Source organism: Sander vitreus, chromosome 1 (assembly GCF_031162955.1).
Source record: "Sander vitreus isolate 19-12246 chromosome 1, sanVit1, whole genome shotgun sequence".
Classification (NCBI taxonomy): domain Eukaryota; kingdom Metazoa; phylum Chordata; class Actinopteri; order Perciformes; family Percidae; genus Sander; species Sander vitreus.
In genome coordinates this window covers 25025980-25051467 of record NC_135855.1, presented here as the reverse complement: position 1 = coordinate 25051467, position 25488 = coordinate 25025980, and the positions used below count along the sequence as shown (strand labels likewise).

The window sequence follows — 25488 nt, the reverse complement described above, 5'->3', positions numbered from 1 at the left end:
TCGCATTGACCAGACCTATCTCCACAGTGCTGTAATTTCGGCCATGGCTACCATGGATGTAGATGGCTACATATGGGCTACACTGGACGTGTGTTCTCCGGGTCAACAAGTAGTACCGTACACACTCGTCATCTCGCGAGATTTCGATTTCTGATCATAGTCCGAAGGCCCGATTTTTCTTGATCAATTTTGGGCTTAAATCATGTCTGGACGGAACCTCTACAAGCTAAATCACTTAACGTACAGGAAAACTTAACGTAGGCTACATGTCGGTGTAGTACAAAACCTGTAAGGTAATTATGTTTAAAGCTCATATTTTTTTAAGAGCCAACTTTTTAAGAGCCAACCAAATAATGGGTGGGTTCATGGGTTCTACTCATGCAGCCAACTCAATGCCTACTCGTGCAATGCATCAATATGTTTGAGACCAGAGTTCCTGTTTATGATAGTGCTATAGTAAATTTACCTAGGTCTATATATTGCCTAGCCTATATATATATTTTTTTTTTATCTTGAATTGTAACATTACACAATGATTGGATTTCAATTTGGGTTCAGCAGCAACATACTGTACTTGTATTTGATTTGTGGAAATCCAAGTCCTTGACCACTCCTCATGTACACTTACATTATGCTTTTTGAGAGCTGTATTTTACATAAGTAGGCTATTTCCATTTTTTGCGATTTTATACTTTTACTCCACTACATTTCTGTTTCCTTTGTCTTCTACAATTATAAACTGAATATCTTTGGGGGTTTGACAGTTCCCTTGGACAAAAGAAGACATTTAAAGATGTCACCAGCTTAGATTCTGGGAAAGAGATTTTTCACCATTGTCTGACATTTTATAGACCAAGCGATTAATCAAGGAAAGTTTCTCATTCAGCTGCAAATATTAATCACTGTCAATCAATATAAGAGTAACATCAGGCCAATCTTGCATTTTGGGGCTACTTTTGTTGACAGTTGAGTAACGCATTGTATTATTTAACATAATAGGTAAATGAATGGATTACCAAATGGGCCTACCAGGCAGAGGTCCAGGGGCCCAACAGGTGCAGGTCAGGAAGCCCCTTAGGCAGAGCCTGTTTTTAAACTGAAAGTTTAAAGTTATCAATATCTGTCCTGGAAAGTCAAACAGTTCTGGGATGTCAAGGTGACTGAGCATACGTGTGCAGATACTGAGCACAGATATTTATTTTTATTATAAATGTGCTGCTGCTTAGTTAAAAACAGCAGTGTTACACATCTATGCCAATGGGGCCCAATATAATAATAATATTAGTCATAAATCATCCATAAACAGGTGAAAATCGAACTGGAGTTAACCACAACACTGCAGCTTTAATGCATCTTATCACTTTATTCAAGCACTACTCCACGTTTTATAACAGGGCATGGGTTTCACCTACACCATGTATGTCCATTAGTTTGAAAAAGAAATATGATACAGTACATCATGCTGAAAGATAACACAGCCACAAGTCATTATTTTAAAACAAATACTTGAGATCAACATTTACAAATTACCAAAGGTGTCACTTAACATCTTTGTCATCTCTGGACAACATGTGCTATGGGTACTTTAAGACTAAAACCATTAACATGATGGCAAGTGTATTAAGACATTAAGATAACAATGTAACCTGACTATCTTAGGCACACAATGTTTATAAGTCTTCACATGTATTTGCTACACACTACATTAAACTGAACCGTATTAAACACAGAGTAAACTGTCTAAAATAAGTTCAGTTTTGAATAAAGGGAAAGCACATTTAACTTCCATATTCCTTTTCTTGTATGTATGTACTGGTGATGCATGCTTTGATTATATATATGTTGCTAATATATGTATTAATATTTCAAATTATAGTTTAATGATTGTATAGACACAACCTGTCTTGTCAAAAAATTGCAAGCAATATTGTTTTTCCCGTATTCATGGCGGCTAATTGACAATTAAACTCAAAGCAGGTCTATGCTGAAAGAAAATATTGCTTTAAGGCCTGGAAATATTTTCTGAAGAAATGTTAAACAGATCAACAGATTGATGAATACAAATCTGAAAGGAAAACAGGCATGTAATAGAATGGAGAGTGGAATACTTGTAAGATAAGCAGTGTTGGGACTGATGATGAAACGTGCTTAAAAAGGGAAAGTCAAAGAGTGATGTTATGATCACATAGTGTAACAGATTTAATTGATTTCTTATTGTAAACTAATTAAACAGTATACATTTTTTGTTGTGGGATACTAACTTAAATACCCTAAAATACAGAGGCTTGGAAATGATAATCAGTGCAAGGTAACTCACTTAACTTTCAAAAGCATGTTTACAAGATTTTGTTATTAAAACAAAAGCATACAACTGGCAGCTGAAAGGCAAATTTCTGGTTAATATATTTTTGTGATTTAGTCTTTGGAAGCTGGAGTTATAATCCTTAAAATTCAAAATCATTTTCCATACATGGCAACCTCAAAGTTTCGTATTCAGGGTTGGCAGTAGTAGTAGTGTTTAATGCAGCCGAGGTTTGTAACAGTTAATATACAACAACTCCTGCATGCATACTCACCTACTGATGAGGTGGCTTTTGTCTATAGGGAATTTATTTTGTACATTTATACAAGCAGCTGCACACATTAATGCAAATCACCCACACAAACACACAAACACTGTTCAGTACATCTGATTTTAGTATGAATTAAAAAGTTGGATAAAAAAAATATATATATTAATTTCCAGATGGGTTTCTGAGTACCCTGCTTCATTGTGTAGTGCACAGGACGTTAAAGACACTACAGTATAAACATTATACATAAAACAAACCAAGGACAAAGACAAAAAGCTAGTCTTCTGTTAGACTTTCATGATCGAGTAGAGCACAACATGAAGCAAAGTGCAACATCCAGTAACATCAGATGGTCCTCGCCAGACTTATGCATCTTTCACATCTGGAAAGTCGTCCTGCTTGCGTTCAGTCATTCGGGCACATCGTGGACAAGTTGTGGAGTTGTCATAGTAGCAATCTCTGAAGAGACACATAACAAACACCAATGTTTTGTTACATAAAATGTCATTAATGGTGTCCATGAGTTGTTTTTCATTTAAAAAGGGATACTTATTAGTGTTCAGGCAATTGTATTGTTTTGCTATCTACAGTATTTTTAGTGGGACAAATTCACGAATGCCCCTATTATTACTCTGAATGCCGTTTAAAGGTATGTTAAAGGTTAAGTGGGTAGCTTTTATAAAAGAATGTTTGGGTATTTTTGCTGAAACTGCCACTTTATCTTGACAGTAGGACAAATGTAAACATCAGAGTAAACACAAAGGAAGATGGCTATCAGGTACAACCTATGGCTACGATCCTGACCACGTGGACAAGCAAGATCATCTCTGCGCCCATCACCATCTCTACATCAGAGGGGACACCGAGGCAAGCATGGAGGAATTAAAGACAGTCTGCAATCTTCTCGACTGAGCATCCTGCTGGCCAGTGTGCAGGTGTTGGACGATGAGCTGGCCTCCATGCCTGCGTCGGTTTCCATCAGGATGTCCGGAGATGTGGTGTCCTTTCGCCAAAACTTGGTTTGCATCCTGGAGTGCCGGTGCCATTTCACCGGCTGACTGATGTTTCTCTGCCTCCCCCTAGTGCTCCTAATGGCATTTGCAAGTTTCCACTGCATCCAAACTTAAACAAACAATCGGAGCCTCTAACGCAGTTTCAATGAGAGCTTTTGAACTGGAAAACTAGGCAGCGCTGATCAAATATGAATCAAGATTCTGTTACTGCATTGTCTTCAAATGTTTACAGAAACATATTTTAGTGGCTGTAAAGTCAGACAATTTGTGACTCGGCCGCCATGTTGACATTTGAGCCGAGAAAAAGCCAATAAATGCAGTAACAAAATCTTGATTCATATTTGATCAGCCCTTCCTAGTTTTGACCGCAGTTCACAAGCAGCCATAGACACTGCACTAGAGACTCCTCAGCCTGATTGGTTGTTTTCCTTATGCCAATGAAAGAACCAGGAGGCAGATGATTTTCACAGCTGATCTGATTCATGTAGTACTGTCGGGATACAGTGGCAGTTTGAGCAAATATGACAAAAAGCTATTTTTTTATGAAAGTTACCAACGGTAGCTTTAACTGGTGATTGTAGATTAGATTAGACCAATAACTGAACGTCTTTGGGATTACGAGGAGCTTCACTCAAAAGTAGCAAAAACATGTTTTTATGTTCTGAGGCTTTAATATTTCGTACCCGTTAAACTCCGAACAATCACATTATTTGCTGTATTTTTCAGTCTGACTGGTTGGTGGGGACTAACCTGTGGAAGACAGCAGAGCAGTCGTGGCAGACTGAGGTATGACTGTCAAAAGGGAACAGTATGTCTCCTTCCTTACACAGCTCACACACAAATCCTTTGGCCTGACAACGCTACACACACACACACACACACACACACACACACACACACACACACAGGGTTTCAGGGAGGCTACATGTTCTCTAATCCTAAATAATATTGTCAATCAAGTGTCTATTGCCTAATGGTAGATACTGCAAGATTAAGTTATACGTGATACATAAACAGGAAATAAGCTTACTAACACAGTGAAGTCATTAGTATTGTTCTTTGTGCTGTATGTAAGCGCTCACCTCACAGTCTAGTTTGATGTGCTTAGCAAATGTGGTGTGGATCTCTGTGAGGGAACAGCTGAGTCTGCCACTTGAGATGTCAATCAAATCCTGTAGTGAGTACATGTCATCATTCTCCACAAAGTGCTGCCGATCTTGTAGCTGGGGAACACAAATACAAAATACCAAGAACAGTCAAGTTACGTTTATGGTATTTCACATACAGTACATTGTCTCAATTTTACAACAGGAACCTTTCTCGATACAGCTCAAACTCTCCACTCCCACCACATGGTAGTGCTGTTGTAACATTACTTATTGGTCACATATGTCATGCCAGTGTGCCAATATTACGCTTTAACTGCACAATGCAAAGTCAATTTAGTAAAGAGATGCCCACCTGTAGTAATAGCCGAGCCTCCATGGCCTCCTTACAGGTTATAAAATAGGGTTTCATCAACAGAATATCTTGACGGAGTTTCTGTAAAGGAAAACACACGTGCACGCACGCATGCATGCACGCACACACGCCACACGCACGGGCTAAAACTGAGAACACAGATGTGAAAGATATGTTGAAATGTGGATTTTGTTTTATCTACACGGAGAACATTTTCAAACTCCACAATTTCTTGCAGCATCCTTACTAGTGCCTCCAAAAAAAGTGAAGCTACCCACCCTGATCTCGACTAGTTCCTCCACAAAGTTAAATAGCAGCGGGTTGATTTCTTTCAGCTTAAGCACAGGTCGTGGTATCATCAGGGCCAGGTAGCGCATTGAGGAGCGACAAACCTGAAACATAAATACACTGTCAAAACCCAATGACTGGCTCAATATGCCCACATTAACATATTAAAACTCCTTTGATACCAACGCAGTGAGGGGTTAAACCTGTATTTGCCAGGAACTCGCAACCCTGCAATGTAATGCTATGGGCAAATGCGCACTGTCAAGATTTTTTTCTCCTCCTTGGCCAGCAGTAGTCATCCCCGTCAAAATGGTCACTGCAGACCCGATGGTGTGCAAGGCGCAGTATATGGACTGGAGTGTTAGCAGGTAGCCATAGCCATAACTTCAGCCTGTCCGTATCCAAAAGGTAACGTCTATGAAAGCTGCCCGAAGTGTCGCTTGACATTTTGTTGGCACAATTCGGAAATGCACAATTGAAAATCTTTTAGAGAACACAAAGCTACTGTGTCTGTACTTCAAAAAACAAACTCCCCGGGACTCCTCTCTCTCCACACTATAAACACAGCTGTCTTCCCACCAAAATACCCCTTTAACGTGTTAAATAGACCCACATCATACAGTCATCTCCTGTTTAACTTAAAGAAAGTTATACTTTAATATAATCATAGATTGATATATAAAAGAAGAAGGGATATTTTTACATGGGGAGTGTATTTTGTTGCAGCTGTTTAGGGTACCTTGCGTGATTCAAACTCCCAGTTGTGGATGACACGAGCTGGGACGATGGCGGTGTCATTCCAGTGGCATGTGCTGCAGTAATACTGGCCAGTGTAGTCACACTGTCTGGCTTCAGTCGGCACGCCCCCTACAAGATAAATATGGGACAGTACAGTCAAACTATGACACAAAAACAAGATGTACTTTAATCCATTTAAAACATTTAAATAATGTTTTATTAAATATGTAGTATTTAGATATGTAAAAGAGATAGATTTCCTGAAATTTATATACATTTTGTAGCTATGTAATTTCTAGTCAGCAATTTGTGGATGGCGGTAGATTTACAACTGTGTGTACAAACTTAAGTTCGATTAGCCTACATATTGCTTTTAGATGTTCCGTTTCCCTATTTCAACTTGCCAAACATAAATCAACACAGTCAATTTGTACTCACTCAGGGAAATGGGTGTGCGGCATTCTGCACAGCGGTAGTCTTGCCGGTCTAGTCCTATCTCAGGGCAGATGCTGAGCTCGTACTCCGACTGGTGGCTGACCTTTGATCTGACACAGGGCTTGGTGATCAGGTTCATACACTTGCTATGGCAACGATAATAGCAACCTGAAACAAGAAAGGGATAATCAAATGGCATGCAATGGCATTATCATTATACTGAATGGGTTTGGTATGAATGCCAGGTTAACGAATATCGAATGGCTGCACAAAGATTCTCCACCATTCAGGAAATGGCTTCTGAGAAAGTTAAAATGGAAACCTGATAATATAAAATGAAACAGAAAAAATATGAATCACAGTCTCAGAATTCCTGTTATACTACTTAATTATAAGGACAGTCCGTATATTTTCCCATTACTGATTGGTTCAGATATTTTAACACGATACTATGCATGTTTGAGGAAGTATTGAACTGATGCCGTGCATCGGAGTGTAAATGTGTGTGAATGTTTAAGTGATGAGCAGGTGGCACCTTGTACGGCAGCCTCGGCCACAGCGTGTGAATGGTGAATGGTTCCTGTACTATGTAAAAGCGCTTTGAGTAGTCGTTAAGACTAGAAAAGCGCTATATAAAAACAGTCCATTTAAGTTTATACATGACGTTTGAGAGAACAAAAAAAAGTTATTCAGATAGAGCTAGTATGATCTTGCACAGAAGTCTGAGTTTTGAACAATCTGTGCCCTTTACACATCCTATTCCATGCACAATGGCATGCTTTACAATTTTGGAACTTGATCCATCAGACTGATGCACTGCATAGTAGGACTGGGCAATATATCGATATTATATCGATATCAATATATGAGGCTAGATATCATTTTAAATTTTGGATATCGTAATATCCTGATATGACACAAGTGTTGTCTTTTCCTGGTTTTAAAGTGGCCATATTATGCTCATTTCAGGTTCATAATTGTATTATGAGGTTGTACCAGAATAGTTTTACATGCTTTAATTTTCAAAAAACACCATATTTTCGTTATACTGCACATTGCTGCACCTCCTCTTTTCACCCTGTGTTAGGTCTCTGTTGTAGCTACAGAGTGAGGCCTCGCAACTTCTGAAACATCTTTGTTGTCAGTCACACATGCGCATTAGCTAGGTAAGGATTACATGAGCTAGCTAGCTGTTTCTGCTACTTCGGCCTGTACACGGCAGAATTAGCCGGGAGACTTCTTCTACATGAGGGCGCACTTCCAACTTTGTGTGGAATACCTGCAGAACAGGGACATGTAAGTAGTTCTATACAATTTATTTTGTAGATTAGAGTGAATTTGTGTGTGTTGTAGCAGTGTTTTGCCATTGAGAACGAGCTAGCATGCTAACAGTTAGCCCCCTAGGCCCCTCGTCTCGGCTAGTTACGTAGAAAGCCGTGCAGATTTTGAACAGCTCACCCGGAGACTGAAAGCAGGACACATTCAGAAACCGTATCTCACTCAAAACAGCATGGATGTTTTTTTTGCAAAGTTTGTATGCGTGTGGAAGCACCAGAGACACAAAATAACACTCCAAATCCCAGAAAATGTGTTTTTTTTTCATAATATTGGCACTTTAAAGGCTGCATTACAGTAGAGTGATGTCATTTTCCAAACACACCAGACTGTTCTAACCGTTTTATTATTTGCCTTTAGCCACATAGTTATTATATCAACATAACTGATGATTAGTTATCAAAAATCTCATTGTGTGCATATTTTGTGAAAGCACCAATTGTCAATCCTACAATATCGCCACAATATTGATAGAGGTATTTTGTAAAAAATATCGGGATATTTGATTTTCTCCATATCGCCCAGCTCTACTGCATAGTGGGTCTCACCTGTGCAGGTATACCAAGTCTGGATAAGGCCCCAGATGATAGCGCTACACTTGTCACACGTCTGTTTCACACTCTTGCTCTTTTCCTTCGAAAAGCGGTGCTCCAGTAGGACTCTCAGATTAGGCTCATCATCCTCAGGGTCCTTTTAAGGGACAAAGTGCAAAAACAAAATTCACCAAGACCACTAACATAGCAGTATCACAGTTCATGTACAGTAGTAAAAGAATGATTACTGCAAAATATGTGAGGCGTTTACACCTGCTCCTAGACTAAATAAGATTTTCATATTTGCCATAAATGTTACTGTGCGTGTTTGCCTTAAAGTTGTGATATGATACAAACTCAATAAAATAAGGAAATAATATGCAGTATTTGCACTTATTTATTTTTACGTATTTTCAGTACTCCCTCTATGACAAATGTATATTCCTCATTGGCAAAACAACTTGCATCACATGGCAATTTAACAGCTGCTTACATAAAATGCTCAGGGAAAATCCCTGACAGTATACAGCACTGTATACTGTATGACTTTCAGCTGCTTCACGTGATTTGCCTCAACATGACACAATATCAGTGAAGAGCCCTCTGTATAAGATGATGTGGATGATAAGAAACAAGCTGCGTGATTCAATTTTTGACCTAAAGTATGGTTAGTGACATCATTAAACCACTGCAGCCTAATTCGTTAAAAAGCTCCTTTTATTTTTTGTAAGTTTACAGTAATAAGACCGAACCATAAGCAGAATGCCACCTGGACAGTTTTATCAGCGATACCAGAGGTTCTGTAAAGGTGGAGAAATTAATGAGGTGCCCCTAAATAAAAATCTCTCCTAGGGCCAACAAAAACCATTAAGGATGGGCCTGGCTATTGGAAATAAACCAATACACAAAAAACACAGCTCAAACATGCCCCAGAAGAGAATTAGTAGCCTAGAAATATAGACGCACCCTAGCGGCAGCAAATGTAATTTGCAGCCAGGGTCCAACATCTTGATGTGGGTCTGGCTTGTGTAGGCTAGAGAATTAGCATACCCTTTTCTATAAAAGGCATTGAAATCCTAACTGGACTAGTAACTGATTGATTGATTGATTCAATCGATTTGTTTAAAGTGGCTATATGTTACTTATAGTTTGTGTTGATTTTAGTGGCCGCTTTGGACAGAAGCGGTAGTGTTTTTACCATACCTGCTGATGTAAAGGTCTTTTCTTTACGGTGCTTTATTGCCCACTGTAGAGTACTGAGTTAGCGTTACAGAGAGGTCATATAGTCGCGATGAATATGTTGCTCAGACAGAAAAACATTAATTTACAAAAAGAGAATACATTACACATGCATCGTTGCATTTCAAGTGTTGCATACGGCAACTTGGCCTACTTGGATGCTTTTCCGGTGTTTAGCTGAAATCTGTGACCCGTCAAAATGTGTGATCTGTAGCACCATCACCTGCCGTAAATCATTTTGTTACTTAGCGGGAAAAATCGGACCAGGGCAGAGACTTTACTAAAAACTATATAAAACTAGCATTCTTTTCACTGTTAGTCTCGTTTGCTGTTACAGGTCATTTATGATCATCAGATTTATGATCATCAGATGGAACATTACACAGTTTCAGAAATGTGTAAAGATATATATATATAGTCACTTTAAGTCTTCTGCAAGACACTAGATTGTAAGTTATACTGTACTTTCTGTAATTTAAAGATCTTAGAGAACAAACTGTGCCATTTGAAACATGAGGAGTTTTTGCAGAAAGTTGCTGCCCTCCACAAACTTGTTTATCATCTTATCAGTCTCCAAGAATGTCTGCAATGTTTGCCCTCATTTACCTCATACAGGGCAATGGCTAAAAGGCCAAAAGTCATACAAAGAAAACCTTTATTTGAAATGTGCCCAGCAGGAAATATAATTATCATTATGCTCTCTGACACTGACCTCCATCCAGAAGCACAATTTCTCAGCTACAGGCCAACAATATCATTTAATTTGGTCCTAAACTTGTGCACCCATAAGATCATTCTTCACCCCTAAATTACAAATGCACTTGAATGCAGCAGTAGTTTCATGAAGTTTCTCCAGAAATACAGTAAAAAGCCACGTTTTACATAATACATTTCTATCTGCAAACATTTGTGTACAGATGTGCATTCCACAAAATTGAAAAACATGCAAGTGAAATTGGTCAATTATGAATTTCTTTAAGTTTTAATGATTGTCTCTCCAAGCCAGAATCAACAATTACAATATCATGTTATGCACTTGTCCATTCACTCCTCAGTTCCAACCTTAAGTTCTTGCAGTTTCAGACGAAGGTGGATAAGCTTCACCACAGTGTCCTTCTGTCTCTCCGAGTGTTCTGGCAACTCCAAGATCAGCTTTTTACACTCCTCTATGGCCATTTTCAGCTGTTCAATATCTGACGCAACTAACGAACCCTGAAAACAGGTGAACAAGAGCAAAAGCATGTACAGTAAATTAAGCACTCAATATGACTCACTTTAATGTAGTGTGACACATTATTTGTAGTTGAGGCAGACCGCAAGAACAATGCTTTACTTACCATAGGCCTTGAGAAGTGGTCCTCAGCTAGACCAAGGTCCATGGTCCGGTCTGAACTCTGGGTTCTGGTCGCAGAGAACAGCTCAGGCCTTGCTTCTAAAAAGAAGGGAACGTGGCATAAAGCACTGGTTTTCTTGTAAGCATACACACTATGGTGTGGTAAGTGCACTCAGTCATGCATGCAAATTTAACGCACATGACTGTGGCCACTCAAGATGATCCCTGCACTCGAGAAGTCTAGAAGAAGGACAAAAGCTCAAAATGGAATTGAACTTTAGGAATCCCAGGTAGTTGTCTTATCAGTTCTGGTAATGTGTAACCAAGCCAGTTGACAAGACAGACTCCTACTGTGTCATTAAAACTGCTGCTCAACTAGCTGAATGAACTTCAGAGTACGGATCACTTTCACATCTAAATGTGTACAATATCTGTTCCGTAATCATTCATATGGTATGCTTGTAAAATCAATTAAATCAATGTGCTAACATTCTTCTACTGCTGCTGCTCTCAGTAGAATGACTGCACGTGTGCCATGTGCATTGGTCTCTCAAAGTCCTGACAAATAAGAAATGATTCTGATCCTTGTTAGTTACGTGACTTAAAACCATTATCCTAACTTTAATGATAATACATTAAGTGAAATGCTTATGTGCAATTACACACAAATATCTGTAAGATCAAGAGTTAATACTTCCAAAAAAATCATTGTATGATGAAAATATTAATAGAAACTGCAATGTTTTTAGGAAATGCAGAGAGTGGTTACTAAAAAGGGATGAGCTTGTGCTTTCTGATGCATGTTACCCCTCCACTCCAAACTTCGTTATTCGAATATAATTCGAATATTTAAAAAAAAATAATGATATTCGAACGAATATTAGGCAGCCCTTAATATTCGAATTTCGAACCTGTTACGGGCATTATTTTTTGTAAATGTGATGGCTTGTAAACCTTGTTTTCAATTCAGATTCCGAGGCTTTTTCACGCATTTCAAAATGTAACTACACGTCGCGGCGACGCACGTCGCTCGGCCGCGGCTTGGTAGCGCATTTCCCCCGACTCATTTCCTGGTTCTCTTTCTCCATAGACAACGTAAAATCAAGGAGAGGGTTAACTTTTCCCGCTCCAGATTTCCCACCGTGGTCAGCAAACACAGAGGAGACGATTTGTTTCTCTCACCATGTCTCTAGAGTCGCTACTCGCTCTGAAGCTACCGGTAATCACCGTCACTCTCTCTCACAACACACACACACACACGAACATCAGACCACTTACGTAGGCTACGGTGAAAGCTCCGAAATTCTTGTTGAAAGCATACTGTTTGCGTTTAATCCAGGGTCTGACTCCTCATAAAATCATTTTTTTTAAAACAGTTGCGGCAATGTGTTTTTCTTCTGAAAACATAATTGCCTGCCTATTGACATTGACTGATACACTGCCCTCTGGTGGACAGAACATATACAACTTATACCAATATAGGTCTTACTGAAGGCATTTAATATCAAATGTCAAAATATTATTAATAAATATTCGAATATTAATATTAATAAACAAACCAACTTCGAATATGATTTTGGGGCAAAAGTCAAAGCCCTAGTTACCACTTTAGCTACATTAATAGATTTTATATTTTGGCCACTTTGGGGGTAGCAGAGCAGGCTAAAAACTAATTTGACTTATCACCTCAAAAAGTTGTTACGGCAAACTAATACCTTTATACACATCCAGCAGAAACAGAGCAACAGTACCATTCATCTGACTGAAGAGAGGTTTCTGTCCACCTGACAAATGTAAGTCCTGTATTCATTCTCTTATTCTCTGTTTTGGTCGCCACCAACTCCTGAGGATAAACATCTTGCTCTTGAGTTGCTAAATGCAACACATTTCCAAACAAAACGTTTGATCAGCCTCCACGCTTTACTTATTTTGAAAGGTAATATTTAGGAAGTACTTTTTTGAGGTTTTGCTTGTCTACATAAAAATAATAAAATGGAAAAATGAGAACAAAATTATGCAATATACAGTACACAGTCAACCCAAGTCTGTATCTCAAATCTGTGCAAAATTACCACTTAAGACACTCTGATCATACCTACAAGGTATCAACAGTGTATATTATACTGAAATTATTAAGTATGATGACTAAAAAAATGTGAAAATCAAGCAAAAATAGAACTGAGCAATCTATAAAATGAAACCAAATGTCAAAAGGCCTTCGATTTATAATCTTTCAAATAATACATAGTAAACCACACTAATCACATAAAAACTTACTCTCCATCTTACTGAAAAAAAGTGCAGACAAATGCTGTCGTTACCTGCATACACCTCAGAACAAAACATGTTGGGTGAATTCAGCTTCTCAGTGCCAGACAGAGAGAGGACAATGCAGCGGAAGAACACAAATGACACCAGTGAAATCAGCTCAATGTATCACGTTTGCCTGTCAAAATTATTGTAATTGAACACAAATGCCTTTAATTCCCAAATCCTAAAATACAGGAAGTGTTTCTAAAGTGCTGCATACACTTATGCTTTTCGTTTCCTCTGGTTGAGCTCTCGTATTTCCAACTTCCCTGTCCATAAGCAGTGTCCAGTGTACTTGTTATTTATGCAATAGGCTCTGTTCTAAACTAGATTAATACTTGAGGGAAATCATTCGTAAAAATCAGTTTAACGAGGGAGTAACTGCCCCATACAGTGATTGAGTTATAGTGACATGATCTAAGCACATAGTAGCCTCATTGTATTTGGCACTAAAGGGAGCAAGTCTACATCTGCAAGTAAGTGACATTTAGAAAAGCAGAAACCATCATCTCAGAAAACACCTCCCACTGCAGCTCCCATTTCCTCACAACAGACCACAGTCAAAGAACATTTGTTATTTTTTACACAACAATTGCCAATAAGATTTGCGTTCCACAGTCTACCAAACCAGACATCCTTTCAGAGCATAACAGAATATTGAAACAATGGCTGGATGTCTGTTAAAAGTAGACTAGACACAGTTCCTAGCCAAGGTAAAAAGTTAGCTTCATCAACATAGGAGCTGGATATCATTCATTTCACATTGAGGATCAGAGTAGCATTGATGATGCAGGACAACAGTCACCAAAATTGTCCAATGAATGAGGTCCAATAAATAATGTCCATATGACTAAATGTTTACGCCTTTTGGTTTGTTAGTAATAACTTAGAGTGTACATGAAACAGACTTTAACATGAAGCAACACTATTTGTTTTTCCTTAAAGTTAACTACAGGTGTGAAAGTGACCTCAAAGTGAGTTAATATTTTACTCTTGAGATGGCTGTGTCATGGTTTGCCTGTGAAGACCTTTACCGTGCAGTGGGGGCGTCTTGCCTTCTTGGGGACCATCTTCTTCTTCTCCACGATCAAAGGGATTGAGGCGAGTTTGGCGGAAAAGTGCAAGTCTCTCATCATACTCCATTTCATCGGCTACATCTAAAGAAGAGAAAATACATTAGTCAAACTGACAGGTTGCTTAATTTCTGTGTATTTTGTTGTATTTATCAATTGAAGCAGGAAGGCGGACTATAGTTGTCTTTTAATGGAAGCCAGATACATAATGTGTCTGTTTGGTTATTGCTTATTGTGCAGTATGTTCCCATTCAGATCCAACTCAATTGTGCCGCTGCTAACCAGTAAACAGGTATTTTAACTTGGTTATAATTCAGACTGTTAAAATGTCGTAGTCTACCTTCCCAAGCTGAACTTTACATAGCCACACCAGAGCCACAGAGAAGACAATATACAACCGTTTTCACAAGCTCAGAGTAGTACTCCCTTTAACTAGTAAATTTACTTTTTTTGTTAACATATGCTCAAACTGAATAATGTACTGCTATGTAAAAAGGGTTTAGAAATTGGTTCACAGATCTTTTAAATACAAAAATATCATGACTAAAAGGTGGACTGCTTTCCATAACCTCAATAAGGAACAAAGGCCTCTTAAAGATGGCAGTGGCAAATGGGTAGCTGCAAAAGATCTGAAGTAGCTAAACAGGAAACCTCAACATACAAGTGAATACCTCACCTTCAACTTTCCCTTGTCCCTGTTTCTTGTTACCAAAAGGCTGTGGTGTGATAGGACATAAAAAACTATATGATTTACATTATGCTAGTGTTTTTAGGATGTGTGTCAATTAAAATGGCATCAAAATATAAACCACAGCACCCTATACACCCTATGAAAATCAATATGCTCTATTCAGATAGACAATATCAACAGTTACTTAGCAGGCTGTAAAGATGGTTAGCAGGAAGTGTTGTCTTAATAATCCAAATACAAACATTTGTAGTTTTCACATTTGATGTGTCCATGTGGGTGTCCTAATGTGTTGTTGTGCTATGGAACATGAAAGAAGATGTGTGGAAATGACTATCCCTATGGGACAATAAAGACTATCTATCTATCTAATCCACTATTTATCACTTTTTTTTTAATCATACATTGTTTTATCATCGATCTCAGTAGATGGGGTCAAACAAGAAAACACTGCAAAGCCTGAGAAACGTTATTACCACAGACTGAAGCCTCACCTCACCGGCTGTAACCAATCAGGGCTGTTGTTGACAGTAAAGCGGTCACTATTTTGTTTCGATTAGCTGTAGCTAGCTAATACTGCTCAACATGTAGGATATTTCACAAAATTAATCACAGCTATAATACCAATATAAAAAAGCGCCCATCAATGCACAAATGTCAACAGACAGCTAACGTTAGTTAGTTAGCTAGCTAGCTAACTACCTTTAAAAACAAAACAATCATCTGCCTGGATGCTAATGTTAGCTAATTTAACAGGTCGGTCTGGTCAGAAGCTTACCCCGTTTTCGACCTTATTATTACATTAGGGACTCGGCAACTGTAAAATATGTTTAGCTTGTGGTTAAAAGAAACAGTTCTTCCCGTGTTGTTTTTTTCTCTCTCTGCCATCAGCAAGGGCATCACAAAGCAAAAAGCGTCAAGTCATCTTAAAGAGTTGCTTTCCGGTTAGTATTTTCAAAGCTAAAAACCTTTATATCTACCATGCAGTAATGCGATTAATACAAGATACTTACGTATATTTCGACACATTATCTGTATTTAACAAAACATTAAATAAAGACACGATTATTTTGCCTCCTATATAAATGTGGCATGTTAATCTACATTCTCTATTTATACTGTTTGATGCTTTTATTTTGAAAATAAGCATACCTTTCCCTTTCAATGAAATTGAAATTGGTAGAGGTGGTGTCAGGGTACCTTCCAGGTTCTTGTAAAATGTGGAGTTTCCTGTGCTTTGGCAGGGACAAAACCGGTTTGACGCTGGTATCTTCAATATGAAAACAGGACCACATATTACGAATAATACATTATCAAATTACTAATTTAGATTACTACTGCTACTACTACTCATTCTCAGACACTCTTTTTCACGATAGTATGGTGTCAGTATTAAACTTGCATAAAGGTGATTAAAAAAAAGAAAGGAAGTCCTTCAAGCAGGTAACAACAACAACAACATCAGTGCAATCTGATTGCTGAGCTGGAGGTTGTGATCATGTGCGGTTCACATTGGAGTTTATAGAGCAATTCACAGAGGATAAATTTACCACCAATTACATCTACCATGTAAAAGGCAGCCTTTAAAACCAGATAAATCAATGTAAAGGTCAAATGATCAATGTTAAGCCAAACTATTGGAGAAGAATCTCCTCTGCTAGAAGGCAGCTTTGATGTAGAGGCAGAAAGATGGGAGCAGACTTATTTTTTTTCATTTCAGCATTAAGTATTACAGTTACTTGGTTATTTGGCAGGCTACATTTACATCTAAGCTTGTTTTGGTATTTGTATCAAAGTAAATATACAGTATTAGGTGTGTCCATCCTTGAGCGTCTGTCCCTGGGTCTTTGCTGTGAACAGAGCTGCTTTGGCTACACGAAGGAACAAGTCCTAACCTTAGGCTAACTGTAAACATGCTGCTCCCTGCAGATTATCCAGTCACACTTTGGTCATCCTTTGGGCATAAACAGATGTTGGCATATGAATGCAGATACATTTTTAAAAAGCAAACAAAAAGTGAAATTGTTGACAGGCGATATCAGATGGGTTCCAAGATTGCATTTTGGCCAATGCTTTCCGCCTCTTTTGCTCTCCCTTTAGGCTGTTTACCTGCATGAAACCAAAACTGGCTCAAAAATGTTTGGTCACTACTACTTGGACTACAAATGGAAACAAGAACACACAAAATCGTGTCTCATTGCCTCCAGATTGTGCATTCATATAGAGATTCTGTAGTGCCAAGCAAAATCAGCACAACTCTCATGTACATGGACTGCATGTTTGAGCCTATATTTTTAAATCAAATATTTATCACAAAACGTTTTTTGCAAGGACATTGCACTTATATTTTATATTTTAAAAAAAATAAGGAAGAAAGACCCACTCCAACCTCGAAACTGCAATGCCCTTCACTTGATATCTCAGCACCAGGGACGTGCACAGGTACGGGCTATTGTTGCCCGGGCAACAGCCCATTTGCCTGCCTCTGGAGAAAGAGCCTAAATAAACTTTTTTTTCTTTTTTTCTGTTGTTGTGGCTGCATCAATACGATAAGCCCATCATTAGTAAAGTTAAATCAGATTAAATCCTCACAGTACAATGTATTGAAATCCTATTACTGCATTTTAACCCATCCTAAGTATTAGCAGTAGTGGACAGCTACACATAGGCCTACAGCATCCAGGGAGCAACTTGGGGTTCAGTGTCTTGCTCAGGGGCACGAGACATGTGGCTGGGCAAGCCTGGGATTGAACTGCCAACCTTGTGGTTATGGGGCACTACTCTACCTCCAAGCCACAAGCAACTTCAACTTCAACTTTGTCCCCCTGAAGGGCAATTGGGTGTGCAGCAGGTACAAACACATAAAAGACACATAAATACGAGATATACACGCAGTCACGAGTGGGGGGTAGAGTAAGCCTGAACAACAGGAAAAACTGGAACACAACCTGAGCAAGGTGCATGGGTAGCAGCGTCAAAGTAGCAACCCAGAGTAGGAAAAGTGCATATCAGCCTTACAAAGTTGACATAATATAATCAACAACAACCATCGTCAACAACATCAGCATCCATTACATCACCAACCCCATTGTCATCGTCTCTGACATCCTCAACAAGAGGGAAATGGCTGTCAGCTTATACCTGTCAGCAAATAGCATTAGCTTTCCTAACTATCTGTCTACGGAACAGGCCTGACAATGTGCACTGTTGAACTCCCAATATCTTGTTGATTTTCACAACTCAAGTTTTGGACTTGATGTAAAGATTACCGAACCAACAGAGCAGAGAGAAGGTCAGGACAGATTCAATCTAAGATATGTAGAACAGAATCATTTTTATTTACCTCTCTTCCAGTGCTCAGTAAAACAGCTGTATACGCTTGCACTTTCTTCCATTTCTCCTCTTTTCAACAAGTACAAGGAAGAGGACATAAAAAGGCTTGTTATCCACATTTCACTGTGAAATGTCCTTGTATAAAACAGTGGCTCATGCTCTAATAAGACATAACAGATACTAATTCTTTTTTTAGAGCAATATAAACGGCTTTTCTTGTGACTTATCGACATGAATATTGGACAGTTTCCTCAGGCAGTAGGCTACAGACGCTGCTGGCCTTTTTTTGCATAAAGCTCAAGAGTGGAAAGTAAATGTAAGCTTGTTATCCACTATAGTCCCAAGACAGGTATAGGTGTCAGCAGAGTCTACAGTCTGTCCCTTGATATTGGTATTTTGGTTGATGTTATTGGGTTTGTGTCTAAAAAAATCAATGCACGTCCTTAGTTTTCTGGACATTTAGGTGAAGGAATGCATTGTCACACCAATCTACAAATGATTCGACCACAGGACCGTGGCTGTTTTCACTGTCATGTAGGAGGCTGACTATTACAGAGTCATCAGCGAACTTCTAAATCGACCCGTTTTTGTGCCGACTGCGGCAGTCGTCAGTATAAAGAATATAGAGGAGAGGGGAAAGGACACATCCCTGGGGTGACCCAGTTGATGATATCAACTCCCCAGACGTGCATCCATTAACCCTCATTCTCTGAGTTCTGGATGTTAAAAAGTCAAGAATCCAGCCGACAATGTTAACATCTAAACTAAAATGATTGATAAGTTTATCAATTAAAATGTGGGCCTGGATCGTGTTGAAAGATCTGATGAAAAGTCCACCAGTAGCAGCTTGGCATGGTTTTTGTTCCCTAGGCAGATGTAACGTTAGTATGACACCCACAAATGTGTGGTCACATTTGTGTTAAGTTATTTGTTTTATAATCAGCATGTATAGTACATACTATCACACGTTTTAAAAGTAATTATTATGCTTATAATTTTGGGTTATTGGATACATTTACATTTTAATTTGTACTTTCCTATGTAGTTTTCTCAGAAGCAAGTGCTTAAAACAGAGGTTATGCTTTCATGAATTACATAATTTAATTTAATGTTTACATAATTTAACTGAATTGCTTTAAGCAAATATGTAATGTTTACAGAATTGAACTAAAGTACTTCAAGCATAAATGTAATGTTGACATAACTTAACTGAAGTGCTTAGAGCATATACTGTATGTAATTTTCACGGAATTTCACTGAAGTGCTTAAAGCATAAATGTTGTGTTTACATTGTTTAACTGAAGTGCTTAAAGCAGAAATTAGTTATGGTTACATGATTTTGAGTTGTTTAATGAAACAACCAGAGAAGCGACCTGGAAACACAGGACCTGCCGCATCTTTATTGCTTCTTGTTTGTACCTGCTTTGATATTAATCTATAATCTGTTCACTGGGTACCAGCCGGTACCCGTAACATTAGTGAAAGCTAATAGAAGTCACCTCGGCCTATTTTGTTATGAGATGATAAATGAATGTCCTAATTGGTTAAGGTAATGAACTTTGTATTATTAATTTTTATAAATGTATAATGTTTTTGTGTGTGCTTAAGTATGCCTTCACAACAATATATATATATATATATATATATATATATATATATATATATATATATATATATATATATATATATATATATATATATATATATACACATATATCACACACACACACACACACACACACACACACTACCGGTCAAAAGTTTGGGGTCACTTAGAAATTTCCATTCCACTCCATTATACCAGCTGAGATCAGTTGCATTGTTTTTTTTAACCAGGGCAGCAGTTTTTCAGATTACATTATCTCAGCTGGTATTCCATCTGTAATGGAGTGGAAATTTCTAAGTGACCCCAAACTTTTGACATATATATATATATAATAGTGTCAGTCATGTCTGTGTCCAATGAAATGAGAGCTGAAGTGGGTGTGACCTTTTGTCTGAAGGCGGGACACAGTGCCAGTAAGATAAATATAACTTTTTAACATCTTTAAATTAAAATAACTTTACATAGGCCCTATGCATGTGCAGGAGTAGGCCTATGTGAAGAAGTATGTTTGATTGATTGATTGATTGAAGAATTATTTTGATTTGGTTTATATTAAAACTGTGCCATTCATCACATTTGCCCAGGGAAATATCAAAACCCAGGTTGATCACCGTCAGTATCGTGAGAGGGAAACAGTTGTAGGATAAATTGCACGCGCTCTCATGCTGAGCCACCGCTAAATCAGTTTTTTATGCACAAGGTAATTCGTTTTAATGCGTAAAGTGATGCATAAACGGAGCTCTGTATATTGGTAATAATAAAGTGTCCGTTTATGGGATCGCCCATAGACTGAAGAAAACGCGCGCGCAGAGCTAATCACTATCTAAATCACTACTATAATTAGTAATGTTAGCCACAGTCAACATGTTTCATTTCAGGGATTAGTAAAACTAATTGGCAGCGTCTGATAATTTGCACTTTTACCAACAGTAATAAACAAAATGTCCTTACATAGTTGATGGAGCACAGATGGAGGATATCCTGGGGGCAGCTGCTTTATTCCAAAATATTTGACTGGATATAGGCTACTTGAATGTCATTTATCATTAGATCCTGACAGATCCTATTGCCGTGACGGGATAATTAATCATAAATAAATGAATTTGCCGCTGCTGCTTAAAAAAATTGGGAAAAGCCCATTAGTAATTTGGAGACGCTCGTGATTTAAGTCTGTGCGCGCGTCACCGCCAACTAAACCTACAGTGGCCCTGAAGTGCAAATCACAACAGCAAATAGAAAAACGCAACAGCAAATCATAAAACATAACGGCAAATAGGAAAACACGAAAGCAAATATGAAATCACGACAGCAAATATGAAAACACTTCAACAAATCATAAAACACAACGGCAAATATGAAAACACGACAGCAAATACGAAAACACAACAGCAAATATGAAAACACGACAGCAAATATGAAAACACAACGGCATTAACTTCTACTGGAAAAGGTAAGGCCTATCTAGTAGAGGACGGACCCTCCTGATTGGACAGACGTACTGTCTGTCTTTTAACAGGAAGGAGAGGTGAAAAACACGGAAAAGCGCCTACTTTTAACAGAGAGACAGTCCGTCTGTCCAATCAGGAGGCTCCGTCCTCTGCTAGATAGGCCCTTACCTTTTCCAGTAGAAGTTAATGCCGTTGTGTTTTCATATTTGCTGTTGTGATTTTCACTTCAGGGCCACCGTAAAAAGCCACACAAATTGTGGCTTTTGTCTGACGAAGTGTGTCTTTATTGCTTTCGTTGTGCGGCAAAACGTTTCAAGTAGGAATGAAGGTAATAAAACAACCATTACAATCAGTACACAAATCTAAAGAAAATAGAGTAAAAATTCGAAAGAATTAAAAAACTGCATATGCGAAACAATGCACACAAAGGCCTACTTTTTATTACAGTTTTATCAGATTTTTGTTCTCTTGCTTGATCTCCGCTAAAAGTGTGACATGAAATTCCAGTTAGTTCTTCTCAATGGTGCCAATGCAGATGAACTGAGAACACCCAGTTATTTACGGAATTATTTAAAACATTTAAGATTTGTTTTTAATTTCTTCCTTGAGAACAGGATGAGGATTTATATTTGTTCCAGTTGGAATTCCCCTTCTTTTCAATGGTGTTATTTATTACACAGCGACTGAACTTGATCATGAGTTTTAAAACCGCATTTCAAAAATGTCTCTGTTGTCTTATTTATCAATGGCCCTTCTGTCTGCTGAGAGCAAATGTGATATTGCATTTTGTTTCCTACAAGGCATAAATAAAGTGTTGATGTAGCATGTAATATATTGAAATTTAAGGACGTGTGGTGGAGTTCATCGACAGATATTGCAAAGGTCTAATGAATCAAGATTTTTACAGTAAAGAAACCACAAACAACAGCCATGGGCAACCATCTATCTTCTTATTTGGCACACAGCCATCTCCTTACTCTTATCTTGCCAGCCTTTAGTGTGAATATTTAGTCTCCAAATAATGAAAACAGCCTTCTAAGACAAGCATACTATGTAATAACAAGAAGAAAAATCATTGAAAATATCTTGGAGGGGAGAACAATCATAAGGCTGCTGTTTTTATTAATTTATCACAAGCTTTTGTTGTTTTTGCCTCTTTCTTTGAGACTAATATTTCAATGATTACATAACACATACGTACTCCTATACATCCTGTTTTGCTCAGTTTCAAGTCAACATGGGATTCATTCTGCAGTTTCTTATACCCACAGCATTTACAATATGTGTTGAATCAATTAGGTTTACCTCAGATCATGAAGCGCAGAGTACCACAATCTAATTTACCTTTAAAGTTATCTTTTAAGATTTATATAGCAGATATCAGACGACCATACTGTACATTCACAATCCTTTGTAACAACTCCCATGCCAAAAAGAAAAAGAACAAAGTTATGGTATTAGAACAAATACTATTAACAATACTACAAAAATTTAAATAAAAAGTAAATTCAGTCATAATTCAACATTGATAGAAAAATGACACTGAATTCAGTTGTAACAGTGGTCAGCAGCATATAATCTGCAGCATTATTCAAGTACTACAGTGTAAAACAGTCTACATTATTGTCAATATTAAAATGCACCTTTCATACTAGTTGGTAGCCATCATCTAACTAGTAAAGTTGAATTATTTTGTCTTGTCTTGACAGCCTGACTGTGGAATCAGTAATCTTTTTCCATATTTTGGAAACAACTGTGCCAATTTATACCCTAGCACAATGGGGTTTAGAGCCTTCAGCCATTCTGCTCCTCGCCTTTGGAACTCCCTTCCGCTATCCATCCGTACCATAGTCTCTACCCACCTTTACAACCTCCCTCAAAACCCACCTTTTCCAAAAGGCCTACCCCACATGACTCCACTCATCAAAATAATGGATAGATTGCTTTATTTTAATTTTCTATCTCAATCTTTTAAATGTGTTTGTTTTTACTTTAATTATATTTGCCTTGTTTACTGTATTTTTGCTTGTTTTAACTGTAAGGTGTCCTTTAGTGCTATGAAAGGCGCCCATAAATAACATGCATTATTATTATTACTATTATTGTTATTATTATGTATGGAAAATACTAAATACAATTTTACACTTGATGGCTCAAAGGCACATACTGTATATGACTGTGTTTCAGTTTTTCTAAAGGCCAGTTAGAGTCTAAAATGTAGGTCCTATTTACAACAAATTCTTAGGCTCAATAAAGAAAGGATATAGGATAATAATAAAAAGAAGATAAGGAAAATAGTAAGATTCTTATTTTACAGATCAATAGGTTGTATCTTCATTTCAGGACAATTCATTTATTATCTATAGACATTATTAAAAAGTCTAGGCTGTTTTATATGTTGGCTGTTTCTGTTCACATCTGCACCAGCTACATAGACACGCAAGTATGAATTGGTCTGATAGCAGTGTTAAAAAAAATCTATTTGACAAAAACTTCTTCCCACTTGTTTAACCCACATAGTAGCCTAACTGAAATAAGGCTCCAAATCTTTTGGAAGCCGCCCGTTTGCACAATTCAGCGAACCACACACACTTCCACTTATATAACTATGATACTTCTTTCATAAACCCTCTCATGCCTCCGGCCCACCAAGCGAGAACTCGTTCATGTGATTTTGCCTATCAATTATTTTCTTCAGTCTTCCGGACATTTATTTTTGGGGGAGTCATTCACACACAACGCCACCATTTAGACAGTAACCAGTGTTTTGATGCTTCATGTTATTTATAGGCTCACTACAATGTTTTTCTCATATAGGCCTATGTCATTTCCTGCCCTTTGCTTGAACAAAGTAGCCTATCCAGACCAACTCATTGCAGAATAAAATAAATTGTATTTGTGTTCTGGTGCGCCTTAGTACTATACAGAAGGCCTTTTTATTTACGTGTGACTCTCTTTACAGCCATCTGAAGGCAGCGGGTATCTGTTCAGTCTCTCTTACTGGAGTGACGATGTCGCTGCCAAGCCACAGCTTCTGGCACAATGTACATTATTCAAGAAGAAGAGGTACTGCCAATCTGAGGCTTTTGTTATTTTCCTAAATGTCACACACCGAAGCACCAAGAACACAGGACCAACTCCTGCAGAGTTTTACGCAGCTCGTGGCTGCGGTAGGCGTAAATGAGCGGGTCGATGAGCGAGTTGCAGATGATAAGGATGAGGAAAAGGTTAAAGTTTCGGAAGAAACAGTTGCAGAAGGGGCTAGTGGGGCAGGTGAGGATGAGGATGAGGTGGAGGAAGAAGGGGCCCCAGCATATAATGAAGACCCCGAGCAGGATGGTGAGGGTCATCGCTCCCTTCATGCTCGTAGATTGGCGCCTGCTTTTGTGGAAAACCACGATGCGCCGGGAATGCAAGTGCGCCAGGAGGAACATGTGCAGGTACAGCACGGCGTTAAACACCAGGGTGGTGCAGAAGAAGGTCACCAGGCACACGATCACAGCGTTGTCGGTGTGGTACACGATGAAGAGGATGCTGGAGGTGATGCTGGCCAGCCACACCACCACGATAATGGCGGTAGCGCGCTGCGTGGTCATGATGCTGTGGTAACGCAGCGCGTAAAAGATGGTGATGTAGCGGTCCGCAGCGATGGTGCACAGAAAGGAGAGCGAGGACACTACGGAGCTGCAGATCATCACGTCAATGACGTTGTCCAGGTGGCGCAGCATACCAGGGTGCATGTCCATCAGGCCGTGGTCGTGGAGGAGCATGAATATGGTTTCCACCACGTTGCTGACACTGACCAGCATGTCGGACACCGCCAGGCAGCAGATGAAGTAGTACATGGGCGAGTGCAGGTTGCGGTTTTTGATGATGGCCAGAACCACCAGGATGTTCTCCACCAAGCTGATGAGCCCCAGTGCCAGGAAGAGCTCCTGAGGTATGCGGATCTGCACGCAGCCCATAGAGTTTTGGTCTCCGGCGGTGGAGTTCGTTTCGTTGTCTTCCATGAAGTTATTTAGCGGGCTGAATTCCACGTGGAGAATGGAGGGGTTACGATGGGACCTGTTGGTCATTACCAT

The 25488-nt window shown here is 38.6% G+C and overlaps 2 protein-coding genes across 5 annotated transcripts; both read right to left on the bottom strand.

Moving 5' to 3' along the window:
- Positions 1–1343: 1343 nt before the first annotated feature.
- On the bottom strand, positions 1344–15952 carry def8 (differentially expressed in FDCP 8 homolog). 4 transcript variants are annotated; one of them, XM_078249908.1, is made up of 12 exons: positions 15798–15952; positions 14293–14415; positions 10953–11047; positions 10678–10827; positions 8392–8533; positions 6512–6676; positions 6075–6202; positions 5326–5439; positions 5048–5128; positions 4669–4809; positions 4337–4446; positions 1344–3032 (listed from the first exon to the last, which is right to left on the bottom strand). In XM_078249908.1, the coding sequence occupies exons 2-12, from the start codon at positions 14399–14401 to the stop codon at positions 2939–2941; spliced, it is 1329 nt and encodes a 442-aa protein (XP_078106034.1). In that variant the 5' UTR covers positions 14402–14415; positions 15798–15952; the 3' UTR covers positions 1344–2938. The 4 variants fall into 4 exon arrangements, with proteins under 4 accessions (XP_078106034.1, XP_078106054.1, XP_078106043.1 ...); XM_078249928.1 differs by having other exon boundaries at positions 10953–11044; XM_078249917.1 differs by lacking the exon at positions 15798–15952 and adding an exon at positions 15514–15772.
- Positions 15953–24510: 8558 nt separating this feature from the next.
- mc1r (melanocortin 1 receptor) lies at positions 24511–25488 on the bottom strand. The gene has a single exon (XM_078257736.1). The coding sequence runs from the start codon at positions 25486–25488 to the stop codon at positions 24511–24513; it is 978 nt and encodes a 325-aa protein (XP_078113862.1).

Bases quoted from the DNA above. Each gene is read 5' to 3' on its own strand.
- def8 (XM_078249908.1), bottom strand. From the start codon at position 14,401: ATGGAGTATGATGAGAGACTTGCACTTTTCCGCCAAACTCGCCTCAAT. The intron at 8,534-10,677 runs GTTGGAACTGAG...GTCCCTTAAAAG, and splicing joins TGAAACTGCAAGAACTTAAG to GACCCTGAGGATGATGAGCC. The intron at 5,440-6,074 runs GTACCCTAAACA...TTTATGTTTCAG, and splicing joins GGGAGTTTGAATCACGCAAG to GTTTGTCGCTCCTCAATGCG.
- mc1r (XM_078257736.1), bottom strand. From the start codon at position 25,488: ATGGTAATGACCAACAGGTCCCATCGTAACCCCTCCATTCTCCACGTG.